Source organism: Notothenia rossii (genome assembly GCF_949606895.1).
Source record: "Notothenia rossii genome assembly, chromosome: 3".
Taxonomy (NCBI): domain Eukaryota; kingdom Metazoa; phylum Chordata; class Actinopteri; order Perciformes; family Nototheniidae; genus Notothenia; species Notothenia rossii.
In genome coordinates this window covers 95,934,290-95,952,331 of record NC_136901.1, presented here as the reverse complement: position 1 = coordinate 95,952,331, position 18,042 = coordinate 95,934,290, and the positions used below count along the sequence as shown (strand labels likewise).

Sequence of the window (18,042 nt, the reverse complement as noted above, 5' to 3'; positions counted from 1 at the left end):
TTGAGTCTGACTGCGATGAGGATGAAGAAGATGAAGAGCGGCCAGACGATCTCCACCACCAGCTGCAGCTGAAGAACCGAACACAAAGATCTGTGTTTATATAACACACACACTCAGAGGGTTCTAACCTGATCTCAGAGGGTTCTAATCTGATCTCAGAGGGTTCTAACCTGATCTCAGAGGGTTCTAGTCTGATCTCAGAGGGTTCTAACCTGATCTCAGAGGGTTCTAACCTGATCGCAGAGGGTTCTAATCTGATCTCAGAGGGTTCTAGTCTGATCTCAGAGGGTTCTAATCTGATCTCAGAGGGTTCTAACCTGATCTCAGAGGGTTCTAACCTGATCTCAGAGGGTTCTACAGATAATCTGATCTCAGAGGGTTCTAATCTGATCTCAGAGGGTTCTAACCTGATCTCAGAGGGTTCTAATCTGATCTCAGAGGGTTCTACAGATAATCTGATCTCAGAGGGTTCTAATCTGATCTCAGAGGGTTCTAATCTGATCTCAGAGGGTTCTAACCTGATCTCAGAGGGTTCTAATCTGATCTCAGAGGGTTCTAACCTGATCTCAGAGGGTTCTACAGATAATCTGATCTCAGAGGGTTCTAATCTGATCTCAGAGGGTTCTACAGATAATCTGATCTCAGAGGGTTCTACAGATAACCTGATCTCAGAGGGTTCTAACCTGATCTCAGAGGGTTCTAACCTGATCTCAGAGGGTTCTAACCTGATCTCAGAGGGTTCTAATCTGATCTCAGAGGGTTCTAACCTGATCTCAGAGGGTTCTAACCTGATCTCAGAGGGTTCTACAGATAATCTGATCTCAGAGGGTTCTAATCTGATCTCAGAGGGGTCTACAGATAATCTGATCTCAGAGGGTTCTAACCTGATCTCAGAGGGTTCTAATCTGATCTCAGAGGGTTCTACAGATAATCTGATCTCAGAGGGTTCTAATCTGATCTCAGAGGGTTCTACAGATAATCTGATCTCAGAGGGTTCTAACCTGATCTCAGAGGGTTCTAATCTAATCTCAGAGGGTTCTACAGATAATCTGATCTCAGAGGGTTCTACAGATAACCTGATCTCAGAGGGTTCTAACCTGATCTCAGAGGGTTCTACAGATAATCTGATCTCAGAGGGTTCTAACCTGATCTCAGAGGGTTCTAATCTGATTTTAGAGGGTTCTACAGATAATCTGATCTCAGAGGGTTCTAACCTGATCTCAGAGGGTTCTACAGATAACCTGATCTCAGAGGGTTCTAATCTGATCTCAGAGGGTTCTACAGATAATCTGATCTCAGAGGGTTCTAACCTGATCTCAGAGGGTTCTACAGATAACCTGATCTCAGAGGGTTCTAATCTGATCTCAGAGGGTTCTAATCTGATCTCAGAGGGATCTACAGATAATCTGATCTCAGAGGGTTCTACAGATAACCTGATCTCAGAGGGTTCTAACCTGATCTCAGAGGGTTCTAACCTGATCTCAGAGGGTGCTAACCTGATCTCAGAGGGTTCTAATCTGATCTCAGAGGGGTCTAACCTGATCTCAGAGGGTTCTAATCTGATCTCAGAGGGTTCTAATCTGATCTCAGAGGGTTCTAACCTGATCTCAGAGGGTTCTAACCTAATCTCAGAGGGTTCTAACCTGATCTCAGAGGGTTCTAACCTGATCTCAGAGGGTTCTACAGATAATCTGATCTCAGAGGGTTCTAACCTGATCTCAGAGGGTTCTAATCTGATCTCAGAGGGTTCTAATCTGATCTCAGAGGGTTCTAACCTGATCTCAGAGGGTTCTAATCTGATCTCAGAGGGTTCTAATCTGATCTCAGAGGGTTCCAATCTGATCTCAGAGGGTTCCAATCTGATCTCAGAGGGTTCTAACCTGATCTCAGAGGGGTCTACAGATAATCTGATCTCAGAGGGTTCTAATCTGATCTCAGAGGGTTCTAACCTGTTCTCAGAGGGGTCTACAGATAATCTGATCTCAGAGGGTTCTAACCTGATCTCAGAGGGTTCCAATCTGATCTCAGAGGGTTCTAACCTGATCTCAGAGGGTTCCAATCTGATCTCAAAGGGTTCTAATCTGATCTCAGAGGGTTCTAACCTGATCTCAGAGGGGTCTATAGATAATCTGATCTCAGAGGGTTCCAATCTGATCTCAGAGGGTTCTACAGATAATCTGATCTCAGAGGGTTCTAACCTGATCTCAGAGGGGTCTACAGATAATCTGATCTCAGAGGGTTCTAACCTGATCTCAGAGGGGTCTACAGATAATCTGATCTCAGAGGGTTCTAACCTGATCTCAGAAGGTTCTAACCTGATCTCAGAGGGTTCTAAGCTGATCTCAGAGGGTTCCAATCTGATCTCAGAGGGTTCTAACCTGATCTCAGAGGGTTCCAATCTGATCTCAGAGGGTTCTAACCTGATCTCAGAGGGTTCCAATCTGATCTCAGAGGGTTCTAATCTGATCTCAGAGGGGTCTACAGATAATCTGATCTCAGAGGGTTCTACAGATAATCTGATCTCAGAGGGGTCTACAGATAATCTGATCTCAGAGGGTTCCAATCTGATCTCAGAGGGTTCTAACCTGATCTCAGAGGGTTCGAATCTGGTCTCAGAAGGTTCTAATCTGATCTCAGAGGGTTCTAACCTGATCTCAGAGGGGTCTACAGATAATCTGATCTCAGAGGGTTCTAATCTGATCTCAGAGGGGTCTACAGATAATCTGATCTCAGAGGGTTCTAACCTGATCTCAGAAGGTTCTAACCTGATCTCAGAGGGTTCTAACCTGATCTCAGAGGGTTCTAATCTGATCTCAGAGGGGTCTAATCTGATCTCAGAGGGTTCTAATCTGATCTCAGAGGGTTCTAATCTGATCTCAGAGGGTTCTACAGATAATCTGATCTCAGAGGGTTCTAACCTGATCTCAGAGGGTTCTAATCTGATCTCAGAGGGTTCTAACCTGATCTCAGAGGGTTCTAATCTGATCTCAGAGGGTTCTAATCTGATCTCAGAGGGTTCTACAGATAATCTGATCTCAGAGGGTTCTAACCTGATCTCAGAGGGTTCTAATCTGATCTCAGAGGGTTCTACAGATAATCTGATCTCAGAGGGTTCTAATCTGATCTCAGAGGGTTCTACAGATAATCTGATCTCAGAGGGTTCTAACCTGATCTCAGAGGGTTCTAATCCAGAGCTGCCAACATTGTGTTATAGAAAGTAGTAGCATGCCGAGCGGAGGAAGGCAATTTTTTTTCCGGCGGGGGGTCCGAGGTCCGCCGAAGCCCCCAGAATGCCCCCTTATTTCATTTTTACTTTACTTATTTCTATTTATCTTTTGTATTCAACTATTTCTATTTTACTGTAAATTGTATGTGTATATATAGTTCCCTATTCCTTTTCCTATCACCCTGCTGCTATAACATGTGCAATTCCCTCACAGGATTAATAAAAGTGTTAGCATTTATTGCAATAGTAGCTACAGAACATGTACTGTGCTGTGTAAACTGTACTGTATCACATAGTGTTTCAGACACACAAACTTTTCAACTTTCAAACTTAAACGGTGCGCTCCCAGAGCACGTACCGGCAGTGATCTAGAGCAGCGGTTTTCAACCAGTGGTACGGGGACAAACTGTCTCGCTCTCGTAATGTCTGTCTGTCTTGCTCTCGTTCTGTCTCTCGTACCACTCTCGGTTCCACTTTTACTTTTGCGCGCTACCTGTCTCACTCTTTTCCGACCTCCAGCTTTTCCTGCTGGAACCCGCCGCTTAAAGGTGGGGGTCCGCGGACCGGCCATAGAGCCCATAGAGTTAAAGGCGGTGGCCGTTAGCTTTAAAAATCCATAGATTAGCCGCACCGTTATATAAGCCGCAGCGTCGAAAAATGGGAAAAAAGGCGCGGCTTATAGTCCGAAAAGTACGGGTATGTTTTAATATACTCTATTGACTTCACATATTTTTCACATAGGCCTATCTGACTCTGAAAGCCAGCTACGAACCTCACCGCACGGCACTGGTCTACATGAATAGAATTCTTCATCAACAGCGGGAGCCAAAACAGCATAGCATCCTGGTAACAGTAGTGAGGGCATTACAAAAAAGAAGTACAGCCGATCCTATTGGCTCTTTGCCAACGCAAGGGACGAATCATAAAACGGCTTATATGTGAGCTTTAGTGCTGGTTGGATGTCAACACATGCACGAGGCTGCCAGCTCACCGATTCATTTTTCGATTTGTTAGGTAATGCGTAGGATATTCAAGTCAAGCGTAGCGGCGTAATTAGGGCCTGGAAATCGTATCTGCTACGCCAAAATCGTGTATGTTGGCAGCTCTGCTAATCTGATCTCAGAGGGTTCTAACCTGATCTCAGAGGGTTCTAATCTGATCTCAGAGGGGTCTACAGATAATCTGATCTCAGAGGGTTCTAACCTGATCTCAGAGGACTCTAATCTGATCTCAGAGGGTTCTAACCTGATCTCAGAGGACTCTAATCTGATCTCAGAGGGTTCTAATCTGATCTCAGAGGGTTCTACAGATAATCTGATCTCAGAGGGTTCTACAGATAACCTGATCTCAGAGGATTCTAATCTGATCTCAGAGGGTTCTAATCTGATCTCAGAGGGTTCTAATCTGATCTCAGAGGGGTCTACAGATAATCTGATCTCAGAGGGTTCTAACCTGATCTCAGAGGACTCTAATCTGATCTCAGAGGGTTCTAACCTGATCTCAGAGGACTCTAATCTGATCTCAGAGGGTTCTAATCTGATCTCAGAGGGTTCTACAGATAATCTGATCTCAGAGGGTTCTACAGATAACCTGATCTCAGAGGATTCTAACCTGATCTCAGAGGATTCTAATCTGATCTCAGAGGGTTCTAATCTGATCTCAGAGGGTTCTAATCTGATCTCACAGGGTTCTACAGATAATCTGATCTCAGAGGGTTCTAACCTGATCTCAGAGGATTCTAACCTGATCTCAGAGGATTCTAATCTGATCTCAGAGGGTTCTAATCTGATCTCAGAGGGTTCTAATCTGATCTCAGAGGGGTCTACAGATAATCTGATCTCAGAGGGTTCTAACCTGATCTCAGAGGACTCTAATCTGATCTCAGAGGGTTCTAATCTGATCTCAGAGGGTTCTACAGATAATCTGAACTCAGAGGGTTCTAATCTGATCTCAGAGGGTTCTAATCTGATCTCAGAGGGTTCTAATCTGATCTCAGAGGGGTCTACAGATAATCTGATCTCAGAGGGTTCTACAGTTAATCTGATCTCAGAGGGTTCTAATCTGATCTCAGAGGGTTCTACAGATAATCTGATCTCAGAGGGTTTTAACCTGATCTCAGAGGGTTCTAACCTGATCTCAGAGGGTTCTACAGATAATCTGATCTCAGAGGGTTCTAATCTGATCTCAGAGGGTTCTAATCTGATCTCAAAAGGTTCTAACCTGATCTCAGAGGGTTCTAATCTGATCTCAGAGGGTTCTAACCTGATCTCAGAGGGTTCTACAGATAATCTGATCTCAGAGGGTTCTAATCTGATCTCAGAGGGTTCTAATCTGATCTCAGAAGGTTCTAATCTGATCTCAGAGGGTTCTAACCTGATCTCAGAGGGTTCTAACCTGATCTCAGAGGGGTTTAATCTGATCTCAGAGGGTTCTACAGATAACCTGATCTCAGAGGGTTCTAACTTGATCTCAGAGGGTTCTACAGATAACCTGATCTCAGAGGGTTCTAACCTGATCTCAGAGGGTTCTACAGATAACCTGATCTCAGAGGGTTCTAACCTGATCTCAGAGGGTTCTAACCTGATCTCAGAGGGTTCTAATCTGATCTCAGAGGGTTCTAACCTGATCTCAGAGGGTTCTAATCTGATCTCAGAGGGTTCTAACCTGATCTCAGAGGGGTCTAATCTGATCTCAGAGGGTTCTAATCTGATCTCAGAGGGTTCTAACCTGATCTCAGAGGGTTCTAATCTGATCTCAGAGGGTTCTAATCTGATCTCAGAGGGTTCTACAGATAATCTGATCTCAGAGGGTTCTACAGATAACCTGATCTCAGAGGGTTCTACAGAGGGTTCTAACCTGATCTCAGAGGGTTCTAACCTGATCTCAGAGGGTTCTAATCTGATCTCAGAGGGTTCTAACCTGATCTCAGAGGGTTCTAATCTGATCTCAGAGGGTTCTAATCTGATCTCAGAGGGTTCTACAGATAATCTGATCTCAGAGGGTTCTACAGATAATCTGATCTCAGAGGGTTCTAACCTGATCTCAGAGGGTTCTACAGATAATCTGATCTCAGAGGGTTCTAACCTGATCTCAGAGGGTTCTAACCTGATCCCAGAGAGTTCTAACCTGATCTCAGAGGGTTCTACAGATAATCTGATCTCAGAGGGTTCTAATCTGATCTCAGAGGGTTCTAACCTGATCTCAGAGGGTTCTACAGATAATCTGATCTCAGAGGGTTCTACAGATAATCTGATCTCAGAGGGTTCTACAGATAATCTGATCTCAGAGGGTTCTACAGATAATCTGATCTCAGAGGGTTCTAATCTGATCTCAGAGGGTTCTAATCTGATCTCAGAGGGTTCTAACCTGATCTCAGAGGGTTCTACAGATAATCTGATCTCAGAGGGTTCTACAGATAATCTGATCTCAGAGGGTTCTACAGATAACCTGATCTCAGAGGGTTCTACATACCGTCTGTCGGCGTCTGTAGGTGAAGTTCTTCCACAGCAGAAGGCCCAGCTGTGTAGAGACAGACATGTCCGCCGTGTGTCTCTGCAGGAAAAACACACACACACACACACAACGTTAGCTTCTAGTCGTTAGCAGTTAGCTTCTAGTTGTTAGCAGTTAGCAGTTAGCTTCTAGCTGTTAGCAGTTAGCTTCTAGTTGTTAGCAGTTAGCAGTTAGCTTCTAGCTGTTAGCAGTTAGCTTCTAGTTGTTAGCAGTTAGCTTCTAGCTGTTAGCAGTTAGCAGTTAGCTTCTAGCTGTTAGCAGTTAGCTTCTAGTTGTTAGCAGTTAGCTTCTAGCTGTTAGCAGTTAGCAGTTAGCTTCTAGCTGTTAGCAGTTAGCTTCTAGTTGTTAGCAGTTAGCTTCTAGCTGTTAGCAGTTAGCAGTTAGCTTCTAGTTGTTAGCAGTTAGCTTCTAGCTGTTAGCAGTTAGCTTCTAGCTGTTAGCAGTTAGCTTCTAGTTGTTAGCAGTTAGCAGTTAGCTTCTAGCTGTTAGCAGTTAGCTTCTAGCTGTTAGCAGTTAGCTTCTAGCTGTTAGCAGTTAGCAGTTAGCTTCTAGCTGTTAGCAGTTAGCTTCTAGTTGTTAGCAGTTAGCAGTTAGCTTCTAGCTGTTAGCAGTTAGCTTCTAGTTGTTAGCAGTTAGCTTCTAGCTGTTAGCAGTTAGCAGTTAGCTTCTAGCTGTTAGCAGTTAGCAGTTAGCTTCTAGCTGTTAGCAGTTAGCTTCTAGTTGTTAGCAGTTAGCAGTTAGCTTCTAGCTGTTAGCAGTTAGCTTCTAGCTGTTAGCAGTTAGCTTCTAGCTGTTAGCAGTTAGCAGTTAGCTTCTAGCTGTTAGCAGTTAGCTTCTAGTTGTTAGCAGTTAGCAGTTAGCTTCTAGCTGTTAGCAGTTAGCTTCTAGTCGTTAGCAGTTAGCTTCTGGTTGTTAGCAGTTAGCAGTTAGCTTCTAGCTGTTAGCAGTTAGCTTCTAGTTGTTAGCAGTTAGCTTCTAGCTGTTAGCAGTTAGCAGTTAGCTTCTAGCTGTTAGCAGTTAGCTTCTAGTTGTTAGCAGTTAGCTTCTAGCTGTTAGCAGTTAGCAGTTAGCTTCTAGCTGTTAGCAGTTAGCTTCTAGTTGTTAGCAGTTTGCTTCTAGCTGTTAGCAGTTAGCAGTTAGCTTCTAGCTGTTAGCAGTTAGCTTCTAGTTGTTAGCAGTTAGCAGTTAGCTTCTAGCTGTTAGCAGTTAGCTTCTAGCTGTTAGCAGTAATGATAAATGGACTGTAGCTACATGCTACAGCTCATTCAAACAGAGCCATTAGCTCAGAGAAGCTAACGGTCCCCGCCTGAGCCCCTCCGGTTGCTCGAGGGAACATGGACACACAGACTGTGTAAGCAGTTAGCTTCTAGTTGTTAGCAGTTAGCTTCTAGCTGTTAGCAGTTAGCTTCTAGCTGTTAGCAGTTAGCAGCTGGTGAACATTATGATTCTAATTGTTTTAAAGTAAGAATTAAAACACCTACTAAAAGTGAGAATAAACTATAAATATAAACATGAACACATACAGATAAATAAGTTATAACAATGAGGAGAAATAAAGTTATGAAATAGTCATTATAATACTGACAAGTTAAGAAAACAACTTCTTTAAAAACATATAAGCAGTTAGCTAAATCCTGCAGGTCAACAGAAGATACAACTAATCATACAGTGTGTGTGTGTGTGTGTGTGTGTGTGTGTGTGTGTGTGTGTGTGTGTGTGTGTGTGTGTGTGTGTGTGTGTGTGTGTGTGTGTGTGTGTGTGTGTGTGTGTGTGTGTGTGTGTGTGTGTGTGTGTGTGTGTGTAAACGGACTTCACACTTTGTGATAGCTTTAACACTCGCGCTAAAACATTAAATAATTAAGCTTGACTATAATGATCTGAATGAGTGAGGCTCTGCAGCTCAGAGACACAGAGACACAGAGACAGAGACACACAGAGACAGAGAGACACAGAGACAGAGACACACAGAGACACAGAGACACAGAGACAGAGACACAGAGACACAGAGACACATCACAGAGACACAGAGACACAGAGACACATCACAGAGACACAGAGACACAGAGACAGAGACACAGAGACACATCACAGAGACACAGAGACACATCACAGAGACACAGAGACACATCACACAGAGACACAGAGACACAGAGACACATCACAGAGACACAGAGACACATCACAGAGACACAGAGACACATCACACAGAGACACAGAGACACATCACAGAGACACAGAGACAGAGAGACACAGAGACACATCACAGAGACACAGAGACACATCACAGAGACACAGAGACACATCACACAGAGACACAGAGACACAGAGACACATCACAGAGACACAGAGAGACACAGAGACACAGAGACACATCACACAGAGACAGAGAGACAGAGACACATCACAGAGACACATCACAGAGACACAGAGACACATCACACAGAGACAGAGAGACACAGAGAAACATCACAGAGACACAGAGACACATCACAGAGACACATCACACAGAGACAGAGACACAGAGACACAGAGACAGAGAGACACAGAGACACATCACACAGAGACACAGAGACAGAGAGACACAGAGACACATCACAGAGACACAGAGACACATCACACAGAGACACAGAGAGACACATGGACACATCACACAGAGACACAGAGAAACATCACACAGAGACACAGAGACACATCACAGAGACACATCACAGAGACACAGAGACACATCACAGAGATACATCACAGAGACACATCACAGAGACACAGAGACACATCACAGAGACACATCACAGAGACACAGAGACACATCACAGAGACACATCACAGAGACACAGAGGCACAGAGACACATCACAGAGACACATCACACAGAGACACAGAGACACATCACAGAGACACATCACACAGAGACACATCACAGTGACACAGAGACACATCACAGAGACACATCACAGAGACACAGAGACACAGAAACACATCACAGAGACACATCACAGAGACACAGAGACACAGAAACACATCACAGAGACACATCACAGAGACACAGAGACACATCACAGAGACACAGAGACACATCACAGAGACACATCACAGAGACACATCACAGAGACACAGAGACACATCACAGAGACACAGAGACACATCACACAGAGACACAGAGACAGAGAGACACAGAGACACATCACAGAGACACAGAGACACATCACAGAGACACAGAGACACATCACACAGAGACACAGAGACACAGAGACACATCACAGAGACACAGAGACACATCACACAGAGACAGAGAGACAGAGACACAGAGACACATCACAGAGACACATCACAGAGACACAGAGACACATCACACAGAGACAGAGAGACACAGAGACACATCACAGTGACACAGAGACACATCACAGAGACACATCACACAGAGACACAGAGACAAAGAGACACAGAGACACATCACACAGAGACACAGAGACAGAGACACAGAGACAGAGAGACACAGAGACACATCACAGAGACACAGAGACACAGAGAGACACATGGACACATCACACAGAGACACAGAGAAACATCACAGAGACACATCACAGAGACACAGAGACACATCACAGAGACACATCACAGAGACACAGAGACACATCACAGAGACACAGAGACAAATCACAGAGACACAGAGACACATCACAGAGATACATCACAGAGACACATCACAGAGACACAGAGACACATCACAGAGACACATCACAGAGACACAGAGACACATCACAGAGACACATCACAGAGACACAGAGACACATCACAGAGACACAGAGGCACAGAGACACATCACAGAGACACATCACACAGAGACACAGAGACACATCACAGAGACACATCACACAGAGACACATCACAGTGACACATCACAGAGACACAGAGACACATCACAGAGACACAGAGACACATCACAGAGACACATCACAGAGACACATCACAGAGACACAGAGACACATCACAGAGACACATCACACAGAGACACATCACAGTGACACATCACAGAGACACAGAGACACATCACAGAGACACAGAGACACATCACAGAGACACATCACAGAGACACATCACAGAGACACAGAGACACATCACAGAGACACAGAGACACATCACAGAGACACAGAGACACATCACAGAGACACATCACAGAGACACAGAGACACATCACAGAGACACAGAGACACATCACAGAGACACATCACAGAGACACATCACAGAGACACAGAGACACATCACAGAGACACATCACAGAGACACAGAGACATATCACAGAGACACATCACAGAGACAGAGAAACATCACAGAGACACATCACAGAGACACAGAGACACAGAGACACATCACAGAGACACAGAGACACATCACAGAGACACAGAGACACAGAAACACATCACAGAGACACAGAGACACATCACAGAGACACAGAGACACATCACAGAGACACAGAGACACAGAGACATATCACAGAGACACATCACAGAGACAGAGAAACATCACAGAGACACATCACAGAGACACAGAGACACAGAGACACATCACAGAGACACAGAGACACATCACAGAGACACAGAGACACAGAGACACATCACAGAGACACAGAGACACATCACAGAGACACAGAGACACAGAGACACATCACAGAGACACAGAGACACATCACAGAGACACAGAGACACAGAGACACATCACAGAGACACAGAGACACATCACAGAGACACAGAGACACAGAGACACAGAGACATATCACACAGAAACACATCACAGAGACACAGAGACACATCACACAGAGACACAGAGACTCATCACAGAGACACATCACAGAGACACAGAGACACATCACAGAGACACATCACAGAGACACAGAGACACATCACAGAGACACATCACAGAGACACAGAGACACATCACAGAGACACAGAGACACATCACAGAGACACATCACAGAGACACAGAGACACATCACAGAGACACAGAGACACATCACACAGAGACACATCACAGAGACACAGAGACACAGAGACACATCACAGAGACACAGAGACACAGAGACACATCACAGAGACACATCACAGAGACACAGAGACACATCACAGAGACACATCACAGAGACACAGAGACACATCACAGAGACACAGAGACTCATCACAGAGACACATCACAGAGACACAGAGACACATCACAGAGACACAGAGACACATCACACAGAGACACATCACAGAGACACAGAGACACAGAGACACATCACACAGAGACACATCACAGAGACACAGAGACACAGAGACACATCACACAGAGACACAGAGACACATCACAGAGACACAGAGACACATCACAGAGACACAGAGACACATCACAGAGACATATCACACAGAGACATATCACACAGAGACACAGAGACACAGAGACACATCACACAGAGACACAGAGACACATCACACAGAGACACATCACACAGAGACACAGAGACATATCACACAGAGACACATCACACAGAGACACATCACACAGAGACATAGAGACATATCATACAGAGACACAGAGACACATCACACAGAGACACAGAGACACATCACACAGAGACACATCACACAGAGACAAAGAGACACATCACACAGAGACACATCACACAGAGACACAGAGACACATCACACAGACACACATCACACAGAGACACAGAGACATATCACACAGAGACACAGAGACACATCACACAGAGACACATCACACAGAGACACATTACACAGAGACACATCACACAGAGACATATCACACAGAGACACATCACACATCACACAGAGACACAGAAACACATCACAGAGACACAGAGACATATCACACAGAAACACAGAGACTCATCACAGAGACACATCACAGAGACACAGAGACACATCACACAGAGACACAGAGACTCATCACAGAGACACATCACAGAGACACAGAGACACATCACAGAGACACATCACAGAGACACAGAGACACATCACAGAGACACAGAGACACATCACAGAGACACATCACAGAGACACAGAGACACATCACAGAGACACATCACAGAGACACAGAGACACATCACAGAGACACATCACAGAGACACAGAGACTCATCACAGAGACACATCACAGAGACACAGAGACACATCACAGAGACACAGAGACACATCACACAGAGACACATCACAGAGACACAGAGACACAGAGACACATCACACAGAGACACATCACAGAGACACAGAGACACAGAGACACATCACACAGAGACACATCACAGAGACACAGAGACACAGAGACACATCACACAGAGACACAGAGACACATCACAGAGACACAGAGACACATCACAGAGACACAGAGACACATCACAGAGACATATCACACAGAGACATATCACACAGAGACACAGAGACACAGAGACACATCACACAGAGACACAGAGACACATCACACAGAGACACATCACACAGAGACACAGAGACATATCACACAGAGACACATCACACAGAGACACATCACACAGAGACATAGAGACATATCATACAGAGACACAGAGACACATCACACAGAGACACAGAGACACATCACACAGAGACACATCACACAGAGACAAAGAGACACATCACACAGAGACACATCACACAGAGACACAGAGACACATCACACAGACACACATCACACAGAGACACAGAGACATATCACACAGAGACACAGAGACACATCACACAGAGACACATCACACAGAGACACATCACACAGAGACACAGAGACACATCACACAGAGACACATCACACAGAGACACATTACACAGAGACACATCACACAGAGACATATCACACAGAGACACATCACACATCACACAGAGACACAGAGACACAGAGACACATCACACAGAGACACAGAGACATATCACACAGAGACACAGAGACACATAGACATATCACACAGAGACACAGAGACATATCACACAGAGACACATCACACAGAGACACATCACACAGAGACACATCACACAGAGACATATCACACAGAGACACAGAGACACATCACACAGAGACATATCACACAGAGACACATCACACAGAGACACAGAGACACAGAGACACATCACACAGAGACACATCAAACAGAGACACATCACACAGAGACACATCACACAGAGACACAGAGACACATCACACAGAGACACAGAGACATATCACACAGAGACACAGAGACACATCACACAGAGACACATCATACATCACACAGAGACACATCACACAGAGACACATCACACATCACACAGCACACAGAGACACATCACACAGAGACACAAAGACACATAGACACAGAGACACATCACACACAGAGACACAGAGACACATCACACAGAGACGCAGAGACACAGAGACACATCACACAGAGACACATCACACAGATACAGAGACACAGAGACACATCACACACAGAGACACATCACACAGAGACACATCACACAGATACAGAGACACAGAGACACATCACACACAGAGACACATCACACAGACACAGAGACACAGAGACACATCACACACAGAGACACATCACACAGAGACGCAGAGACACAGAGACTCCAGCTGTCGTTTAGAAGCTCCAGTTTTTCAACAAACATTAAAATATTCCTGGTGTTTCAGAAATCGTCAGGATCAATACACTTTATAAACTTGATTTATTGGTTCAGGTTTCAGAGACGCCTTTCTGTCTGTTCACGTTACTGATGAGATCATCTCCTTATCTGCTGCTGATTGATCAGAGTGAGTGTGTGTGTGTGTGTGTGTGTGTGTGTGTGTGTGTGTGTGTGTGTGTGTGTGTGTGTGTGTGTGTGTGTGTGTGTGTGTTTTAATTCTCACTCAAAATGTAAATCTAAAATTCTCTCTTTAAAAAACGTTTAGGTCAATAATGTTTTATTAATATGAATAATAACCCATGTGATTTGTAGAGCACCTCTCATTGCTCAAAGTGATCCCAACGTGCTTTTTAAATAATTCCTCTCTTAACATATTTGTAATCCTCTCTTTTATAAACTTTAAAATATAAATAATGTAATAATGAAACAGCCCCTCTCTGTGAGATGCACCGGCTGCTCACATGCACTATGCCCGGGTCCATGCAGCGGCTGCTCACATGCACTATGCTCGGGTCCATGCAGCGAGTGACCCCCAGGTGAGTCTACAAACTCTCATTAGTCTCACTTTAAAGACACTTTTCCTGTTCATTCATGTCTCCTCTGATCGCAGCCTCGGATCCGATTCAAACTTTAACTCAGAGTTAGAAACACAGAAACACAGAAACACCTGAGACACCTGCCAGGTGAGGAGGAGGAGGAGGAAAGAGACTCAAGAGGTTCGAGAGAGAGGAGAGCAGCAGGGCAGAGAAAGAAGTCAAGAATAAAGGAGTAAAGAATAAAGAAAGGTGATCTACCTTGTCCGTGCTGCGTTCAGGGTCCTCCTCCTCCTGCAGCGTCTGATCGTCTGCAGCTGCACCGACAGCCTCCAGGAGACAAGCAATCACTGCTGCTTCCGGTGAGGAACTTCACAATAAAGCTCTGCAATCACTGCTGCTTCCGGTGAGAAACTTTCAATTTTAAGATCTCAAGATCCAATGCCCGGTGTCGGTACACGATGTGTTCAGGGTCCATCTCTTACCAATGACGTCACGCATTGTACGCATTGTGATTGGCTGTACGCTAATTTACCTCGGGGTGCTCGGGGGCAAATCACATCTACAGATCATGACGAACCGAATTGAAGTATTCCTATACTCCTAGCGTGTGAAAATGTTTGTGAAAAACATGTTAAAAAAAACATGAAAACGGAGCAATGGCTGTACGCCATTGGCTGAACGGCAACTCAAGAGGACCATCATACACGGTCAAATTCCGAACATTTAAACATAGCCTACACTTCATTCTTTACTTTGTCCGTTATTATATGTAGAAGATGAACTACCTCTCTGAAAGGTCCCTATGTGTTCATTTTGATGTGCTGTCTTCTGAGTGGTTAAACATCACTAATGATTTTCTGACTTCTGACTGCTTTGGATATATAATTACACCACAATAAGGTTTGCTATCACAGTGCACTGAGATTTGTGACAAACTGTAAAGCACTTACTCATCACTGTACCCTGTAAGGAGGTTCTGCCATCACTTCCTGTACTGAGGCTCAGTCACTGGTACATTTTCATTTACAAAGCCATGTTGGATAAAGTACCATCTTATATCTGCTCCCTGATCTCTCGGCAAATTGAAAGTACTTATTGCCTGAGATCTCATGCTGTGGTTTTATTAAATGTGCCAAGTGCTAGGACTGTCTTAGGGAAGAAAGCTTTTAGATGTGCAGCTCCACTAACTTGGAACAGTCTGCAAAAAGAATGTAAAATGACCAAGCTGGTACCACTACATGTTTTTAAAGCTCGGTTGGATGCTCCACAGTCAGATGCTGTTGGTACCTGTACAGGTGGATAGATATGTAAATTGTAATCCCTGTACATGTTGCTGTATGATGTCGTTTTGTTGTTCTGTTGTTTATGTTTTGATGTCTTCATGTGGAACCTACTGCTGCAGGTCTCCCTTGAAAAATAGATCATTGATCTCAATAGGATTTTACCTGGATCAATAAAGGTTTTGAATTGAATGTCGAGCTTTAACTGCAAGTCACTCAAATGCATAAACTGGAGAATAATTATGTTACAAGTGTTACAGAAAACATATCCAAGTGTAACAAACATCCAGTATTAACCTTACTGTTTTTTACTAACAGTAACCAACTAATCATTTTCATAAAGTGCATATTTATTCCAAACTCACAATATATATATATATATATATATATATATATATATATATATATATATATATGTATATATATATATATATATATGTAATAAAACGTAATGCACAATGGTACACAGTATCCAAAGTCTTGAGGCACTGGTCAGAGGCATTCATGTAAAGCAGATCACCAGAATCCAAGACTGGTCAAAACGTTGCAGAGATCAAATGTTTCCTTGTCTGAAAGGAGAAACCTAATTTGAAAACAACATTTTCAGTGTGTGACTTGAAAGATAAGTTCTGATCAATAATAAAACCTAGATATGTGTATGCAGTGACCCTTTCAATGTCAATGTCAGTCCCTTGAAGAGTACAAATGTTGGGGAGAAAAGAAGTTAACTTTTTGCCATTTGAGAATATCATGAGTTTGGATTTGTCTGCATTTAATACTAACTTGAGTTGAGATAAATGGAATAACATCAAAGGCAGACTGGAGGAAATCAAGACTTGCTCTATAGAAGAGGATGAACAATAAATAACAGTATCATCTGCATACAAATGGAAAGCAGCGTTTGAAAATCATTAGAGATTATTTACATATATGGTGAAATTATTGGTCCTAATATGGAACCTTGGCGCACACCCTTTCAAATCAAATCAATCAAATCAAGTTTTATTTATATAGCGCATTTATAAAAGATCTTTGGTGGAGCCAAAGTGCTTTACATATAATAACAATACCCTACAGTCAAGAAACTCTACAGTAGGGTATTACGACACCCTCTGTCCTTAGACCCTCTGTCCTCAGACCCTCTGTCCTTAGACCCTCTGTCCTCAGACCCTCTGTCCTCAGACCCTCTGTCCTTAGACCCTCTGTCCTTAGACCCTCTGTCCTCAGACCCTCTGTCCTTAGACCCTCTGTCCTTAGACCCTCTGTCCTCAGACCCTCTGTCCTCAGACCCTCTGTCCTTAGACCCTCTGTCCTTAGACCCTCTGTCCTCAGACCCTCTGTCCTCAGACCCTCTGTCCTTAGACCCTCTGTCCTTAGACCCTCTGTCCTCAGACCCTCTGTCCTTAGACCCTCTGTCCTCAGACCCTCTGTCCTCAGACCCTCTGTCCTTAGACCCTCTGTCCTTAGACCCTCTGTCCTCAGACCCTCTGTCCTTAGACTCTCTGTCCTTAGACCCTCTGTCCTCAGACCCTCTGTCCTTAGACCCTCTGTCCTTAGACCCTCTGTCCTCAGACCCTCTGTCCTTAGACCCTCTGTCCTCAGACCCTCTGTCCTTAGACCCTCACATCGTACAAGGAAACACTTCCAGAGAAACCCACAGTTTAAAGGGGAACATGGAGAAACCTCAGGGAGAGCAACAGAGGAGGGATCCCTCTCCCAGGACGGACAGACGTGCAATAGATGCCGTGTGTAAACCAAAGAGATAATACATTTACAGCGTAGGTAGACATAATGTTTGGAAATGCATGTGTCTGTAATAAGA

At 44.2% G+C, this 18,042-nt stretch overlaps 1 protein-coding gene across 1 annotated transcript in view; it reads right to left on the bottom strand.

The window, feature by feature from the left end:
* Positions 1 to 15,332, bottom strand: part of abca1b (ATP-binding cassette, sub-family A (ABC1), member 1B) — a 103,348-nt gene extending 88,016 nt beyond the window's left edge. The window contains exons 1-3 of the mRNA XM_079668401.1: positions 15,199 to 15,332; positions 6,698 to 6,778; positions 1 to 68 (exon numbers count right to left, since the gene is read on the bottom strand). The exon at positions 1 to 68 is cut by the window's left edge and continues 26 nt beyond it. Coding sequence (XP_079524527.1) covers positions 1 to 68; positions 6,698 to 6,763 — 134 coding nt within the window. The 5' untranslated portion in view covers positions 6,764 to 6,778; positions 15,199 to 15,332. The remainder of the gene's footprint in view (positions 69 to 6,697; positions 6,779 to 15,198) is intronic.
* Between the last annotated feature and the right edge of the window lie 2,710 nt (positions 15,333 to 18,042).